This window comes from Helobdella robusta (genome assembly GCF_000326865.2).
Source record: "Helobdella robusta unplaced genomic scaffold HELROscaffold_34, whole genome shotgun sequence".
Classification (NCBI taxonomy): Eukaryota; Metazoa; Annelida; class Clitellata; order Rhynchobdellida; family Glossiphoniidae; genus Helobdella; species Helobdella robusta.
In genome coordinates, this window is record NW_008704659.1 from 2,071,071 (window position 1) to 2,077,628 (window position 6,558).

The 6,558-nt window shown below is 30.2% G+C and overlaps 2 protein-coding genes across 2 annotated transcripts in view; one reads left to right on the plus strand and one right to left on the minus strand.

Moving 5' to 3' along the window:
* Nucleotides 1-722: 722 nt before the first annotated feature.
* On the plus strand, nucleotides 723-1,906 carry HELRODRAFT_175725 (hypothetical protein; the record flags this gene model as incomplete). The annotated part of the gene is made up of 4 exons (XM_009023123.1): nucleotides 723-764; nucleotides 976-1,045; nucleotides 1,387-1,547; nucleotides 1,799-1,906. The coding sequence occupies 4 exons, from the start codon at nucleotides 723-725 to the stop codon at nucleotides 1,904-1,906; spliced, it is 381 nt and encodes a 126-aa protein (XP_009021371.1).
* A 3,673-nt stretch (nucleotides 1,907-5,579) lies between these two features.
* The window catches only part of HELRODRAFT_175726 (hypothetical protein), a gene marked incomplete at both ends in the record, with an annotated part of 4,397 nt that continues 3,418 nt past the window's right edge, over nucleotides 5,580-6,558 (minus strand). The window contains one exon of the mRNA XM_009023124.1: nucleotides 5,580-5,651. Coding sequence (XP_009021372.1) covers nucleotides 5,580-5,651 — 72 coding nt within the window. The remainder of the gene's footprint in view (nucleotides 5,652-6,558) is intronic.

Genomic DNA, 6,558 nt, shown 5'->3' on the forward strand with positions numbered 1-6,558 from the left:
CACAACCCACACATAGTCAATGATATCTATCTCAATGAGGATGATAAAACGTGCAGAACTGGCTCAAGTCACCGATTGACATCCAAACTTTCAGAACAGTCGGACAAAGTGAGGTGCCAACATGGAATGCTCCAGAAGAGCAGGAAATGACTATCGCAATGGGTGGTTACATTGCATATAACAGGCGTTAGTACAACTTTACATTAAAATTTTTTTTTTATTTTTCGTCTCTTACACTTTATTTGACTTTAAATTCTTCAAGATTTTTTAAAAATTTATTTATTTATCCTGAATATTATGGTCTTCAACTCAGTCAAACTTGTTTCAAGTTGGGTCAAAATATATTAACTGCAGTCTCGTTCTACAACATTGAAAAATCCGACGCAAGTGACATCGGCACGTATGGAAAAAACTTCTTGACCGCTGAGTTCAAGTGGCCGAGCGAACATAAGATCGAAGGAAAAGAATATGATTTCTAAGTAAAATTACCATTGAAATAAAAAATTAAAATAGTAAATCATTTTATTAAAACACCTAATAAGAACGAACATTTAATAATTGTGTAGTGTTGGATGCCTCTTGCATAAATTTAGATCAAATAGAATGAAAATAATTTAGATTAAACATATTTTAAAAATTCGAAATTACTAAAAATTTTAAAACTTGCTTTTATTTTTTCTTTAGATAACGCTATTTTCACCAACTCTCTCGACAAGAGAAACATGGACATTAGTAAATGTGTTATAGTAGTCATTTTCGCTAAGGTCAAATTTGTTGTTGAGATTTTAAATGTTTAAGAAATGATCTGATGAGCTTGTAAATTTTTGTTCATTCCATTTCGTTTCGTCTCGTGTTGTCTCGTCTCATATCATCTCATTTTTATTTCATTTCGTCTCGTGCTGTTTTGTCTCAAATCATTTAGATTAACAATTTAATTTTTTTCAAATAAAAATTTGTAATCTTATTCTTTATTAGATCGGTGATGCAAACACAGAAGTACAGAAGTATATCAACCAGTTGCCAAACATTAAAGCCTACCGATCACGTAATTTTTTATTTAAATTTCAGTAAGAAAAACACAAAATTTGATGAATATATACATCGTATGGTGTGCGCGCGTAATTCACATGGTGCGTGTGTGTAAGATCAATTCTCATTTTTAACAGTAAAAGCAGTCAAACAATAAGTAATTTACTGTGAGATTTTTTGTATTGTTACTTTGTGTAACAAAGTTTAAACTATATTTTTCTCATATACAATAAGTTTATTAAAATGGATATGAAAATGGTTAAAAAAAGGCTAAAATGGATATGGATGAAAATGGATAAGATAAAGTTTTGTCAGATGTTAGAGAAATTATATTTTAACCTATTTCGTCCATAAAAGCGGAAGACATTCACAATTTCAATGCGATCTTGACCTTGAGCAAGTTGTTCCCTTCGAACAAATCCTTCTTCCATTATAAAGGAAGTGGTACAATTACACCCTGCCTGGAGCCTGTTGACGTTAGAGTTTACAAGCACCCAATCACCGTTTCCCAAGCTCAGGTGTCTCTCCAGTTATTTTTTTATTTAAAAAAAATCAATTTTCGGTAACGTGTTTTAATTTAACGCATTACATTCAACAAGCAAAAACGTAAAATAGTTATTAGTTTAGCATTCAGATTACTATTGTGATATTAGCATTCTAAGTATATGGATCATTCGCACCAAAGAGATACTATCATTTTAAATTCACAACAATCTTAAATTTAACAAAATAATAACCCAACGTTTTATATGCCAACTCTCCTATTTAGATTGACAAATTCAAAGAATTGAAATATGCAAACGGAAATCTGATGTTGACAAACCGCAGAGAACTCCAGGACCTGAGAGGCCGAGAGGTGAAATACGTCGAACTCTAAACGTCATCTGCATTGCAGTCTGATTTTATAAGAACATACTGACTTTTAATTCTGGCCCATTGCATTGCTAAATATTATTTTAAATAGTTTTACAAAATCTAAAATATAATGTTATTTTTTAGAACAAAATTGAACAATGTTTATTTTATAAGTTGTAGAAAAAGTTTCCTGAAGAAATCTCTTGCATCGTAAAAAATGTTTTATTCGAATTTTTGAAATTTAGGTATATTAGTCGAAGTGCCGAATAATTTAATAAAAATTATAATCATGAAAATAATAAAATTTTTGTAGAAATAAAAAATATTTTTATAATTAAATTGAGATTCATGAGTAAGTTTCAGATAAATTGAAAGTTTAAGACCAAAACTAGATCATGGTCCCCATATCAAAGCATGCTAGGCCAGGGGTGGGCAAACTTTTTGCTGCAAGGGCCGCAATGAAAACTATTTTACCTTTGAAGGGCCGCATATGTACTTTTTTTTTTTCGACCCGGGGAAGAATTTTTTTAAGATTTGTGGCTCTTTTTTTGGTCATTATGTCTGGCTGACGATCTCCGCCTGCCGTAATTTGCCCACCCCTGTGTTAGGCAATGCTATTAAGCTAAGCATTCATCTTAGTACTAGCAGCAGTAGTAGAAGCAGCAGTATTTGTAGTAGTAGCAGCAGCAGCAGTATTAGTAGTAGTAGTAGCAGCAGCAGTATTAGTAGTAGTAGTAGCAGTAGTAGTGGTATTTTTACTTTTAAAAAAGTTGTATTTAGCGGTCGGAACACCAGACTGATGCAAAGCAAAACTTAATTTACATGACATGCAAACTAAATTATCGATCTGAATTTTGAAAAATTCAAATGAATAAATTTTTTGATTTTGAATTTCTGGGGCTTATTACGAAATTGCACTGGTTTCAACAAACAACTAATACTAAATATAAATTTGACTCAATATGTTTAAAACATTGTACTTAAATCAAATTATGTAATTAAAAATTATTTTTGTCAATTTAAATGAAAATATTGCTCTTTGTTTCGAAAACACGGTGGCTAAGTTACCGCTTAACAAAGCCATAGGTTAGCTTACTTACGAAATTGCAGTATTTTCATTAAAATTGACAAAAATAATTTTTTGGCTGATTGGTTAGTTAAATGATTGAATGATTGTTTGGTCAGTTGATTTGATTCAGCGATTGATTAATTGATTTATTTGTTGATTGACGGGTTAATTGATAGTACAGTATCAAACAGTATCTTATTGAACAAAGTAGTATCATAAAATGAATAAAGATACTTTTTTTAAATTTTAAAAATTCTCAATTTGATTTCATTGCGATATCGACGATGATGATTGTGACTGACTAATTAAAAAATATCAAATAAAACTTATAAAATAGGATGGGCAAATGACGTCATGTTAACAGTACAGTTATTTAACTGCCTGTTAGTGAATTAGCCGGTATAAAGGTTTTATACAATTCCTATCAAATTAATTTGACCAAATATCATACGCAGGCAAAACTAAATAAAGAAATAGATAATTATTTGTAGTTATAATTATAATGCATTTATAATGTTATATTTACACATTCAAATTGTACCATTGTGTTATGGTGTAGTCTCAAATTATTTTGAATTCTCTCAGAAAAATTTAAACTTTTTACTATATACTAATTACTTATATCAACAATTTTAAAAAAATTTTCAATTTGATTTCATCGCGATATCGATGATGATGATTGTGACCTGACTGATTAAAACGCATCAAGGAAATTTTTAAAATAGGATGGAGAATTTGTTACGAAATCGTTTAATAATGTCTATTTATTTATTTATTTATTAAATGTTGACTGGTTTCTAGTTTTTTTTTTAATTTGGTTATATAATTTTTGATATTTCTTGATTTACTTTGTATATAATTTCTGTTTGGTATGTTGATTTAGCCATTATGATATGTTGTGAACTGTTCTTACTAAATGTTCATGTTACGTGGGTTATTATCCTTCGAGAACTTCTAAAGAAGTGCATGTGATAATACAAACAAAAAGTTGAATGAATGTTGGAAGCGGCTTGACGAGATATGATAGATAGGTGTTTGCTCTGAGTTCTGACAAATGTTTTAAGACTTATAATAGTTTGTTTTCAACATTTAAATTTTTAAATTGTTTCAATAAAATTTAAAAACAAAAAATCATTGAGTTGAATTTCATTTGAAAAAAAATCAAAATCGAAATTTTAAACCTGAAAATAATCGAAACCGAAAGGGAATTGATATCTTAACATAGGATCAAACCCTCACTGTATAATAATAATTACAATAAATAATTTTTCATCGGTCTATATTTCGTTATATTTGTTTGTTTAAACTTTTTAAAAAACTCACATTTTTTGGTAGTATTACTCTAAGAAAAGTTAACAAACTTCATAAAATGCATATGAAAAGGCGCGAATCCACTTGTCTCACAATTTGCATGAGGTAGTCGGCGATCTTTTGCGTTTGAATCCGGTTACTGCAACATTGCCACCAAACATCCTAACCATTACACCATCCAGACAATTTACAATCCAGCCAGCAATTGCGATCGAAAATATTTATTAAATCCAACTTTTCACACAAGATAATACAAATGAACAATGATACCAAAATACAATAAATACCCAAATACAATAAAATACAATACAATACAATAAAGTATAAAAAATTTGTTGAAGCCTCGAAAACAAAATTTCATAGAGATTTGTTTGAGTATATAGCATTACTTTATCCTGAGTAAATTTATTTATTTGTGGAAAACGCATTCATGTATGTGTCTGTGTTTATGTTTGTGCGTGTGTGTGCGTGTATATGTGTGAGTGTTGCTCTATTATGTTAATGTTATGATCATTAAATGCTCGTTAGTTCACTTTTTTGTTAGATCACTCCTTATAGCTGATCTGGTTATTAAATTCAATCAGGTAAAAAATAACATAAAATGACTATCTTTGTATATGTATTCTCATTGCACGACGCACGTGTGTGTGTTAAAATGTGCGTGTATGATTAGTATACGTATGTATGTTTTTTATGTATGTATGTATGTTTGTATGTTTGTATATACGCATCTTCTTGTATGCGTGCGTAGATGCGCGCGTATGTGTATAAAGGTATTAATTACAATACAATCAAACGCAATTATCAAATACAATACAATAAAATACAATTATCAAATACAATACAATGATATACAGTTAAAATTGGTTTTCGTAAAATACAAATCACAATACAAATGAAAGTTGCGTGTATTCATGACAAAATACAGGACGCCCCAATGATAAATATCGCATAATTATGTTAATTTTGAACGATCTTTTTGAAATTCAATACAAAAATGAGTGTCTAAAAATTCATAAACAGTATATATATATATATATATATATATATATATATATCTGTGTGTGTGTGTGTGTGTGTGTGTGTGTGTGTGTGTGTGTGTGTGTGTGTGTGTGTGTGTGTGTGTGTGCTGGTAATAACCATAATTTTTACAATATTCTATAAATTCTACCAAATGTTTGGCGTTAATATGTTTGTAGTTCGTTTTTTCGATTTTTCTCACTAAAGTTTTTTAATTTATTAAAATTCAAAATAAACTTATTTTTCGAATTCATGCTGCAAATAAGGCCATATTTCGATTCCGAATGAATCATCATCAGTGCTCCTTGCTGTATATATAGGAATATATTGACTTTGCAAAGAGGAACTTTGACGTTGTAAAAATTAACTTTGGTGTTTTAAAATTGAACTTTGATGCGAATTAGGTGTCAGGTTTCTTAATTGGCTGGTCATCTTCTTTGGTCTCCTTTCCTTCATCGATAGCATCATATTCTTCTTTGTCACTATTTACGATGCTAGTTTTTATTACTTCTTTGTTTTCGTTGTTGGTTAAGCGCCGGGTTGGAAGTGAGGTTGTCATTTTTTGTTGTATATTTATTTTTGGTTTATTGATGTCAATTAGGACTGCTTCTGCAATTTTAAGATGCGTGTAGTTGCTGTTCTGGTATATTACTTTAGTGTTGCTGTCGAGGATTTCACGGCTAATTGTGATTGAGTGTGTTGAGTCCAAATGAGATTTGATAGCTTCACTCTGTTTATGCATCGTAAGCCTTCTAGTCAGTGAGGTAGTAGTAATCCCGATATATGAGTCATGTTGACGTGCACAGCCGTCAAAGGGGCAATTAAATTCATATATTACGTGATTACGCTTTAACTCAGAGTTATCTCTAGGATTGCAGTTGTTTTTCAGTATTAGGTGAGACGTTTTTTTATTGTTGTAATAAATTCGGAGTTTAACTTTACTATTTGGGTTGGTTGGTGTGACATTTTTATTAATGATATGTTTAAGAATAGCTTCATCTACCTTGTATGCTGTTGACATGTGATTTCTGTAATACAAGATGATGTCGTTATCTTGATTGTTGGTACTAGGAAGGTTATTGCTGAGTAGTAATTTGCCTTTAACAATCTTTTCAAATTACTACACAGCAATAACCAAATTCGCATCAAAGTTCAATTTTACAACACCAAAGTTAATTTTTACAACGTCAAAGTTCATCTTGACAAAGTCAATATTTTCCTATATATACAGCAAGGAGCACTGATGATGATTCATTCGGAATCGAAATATGGCC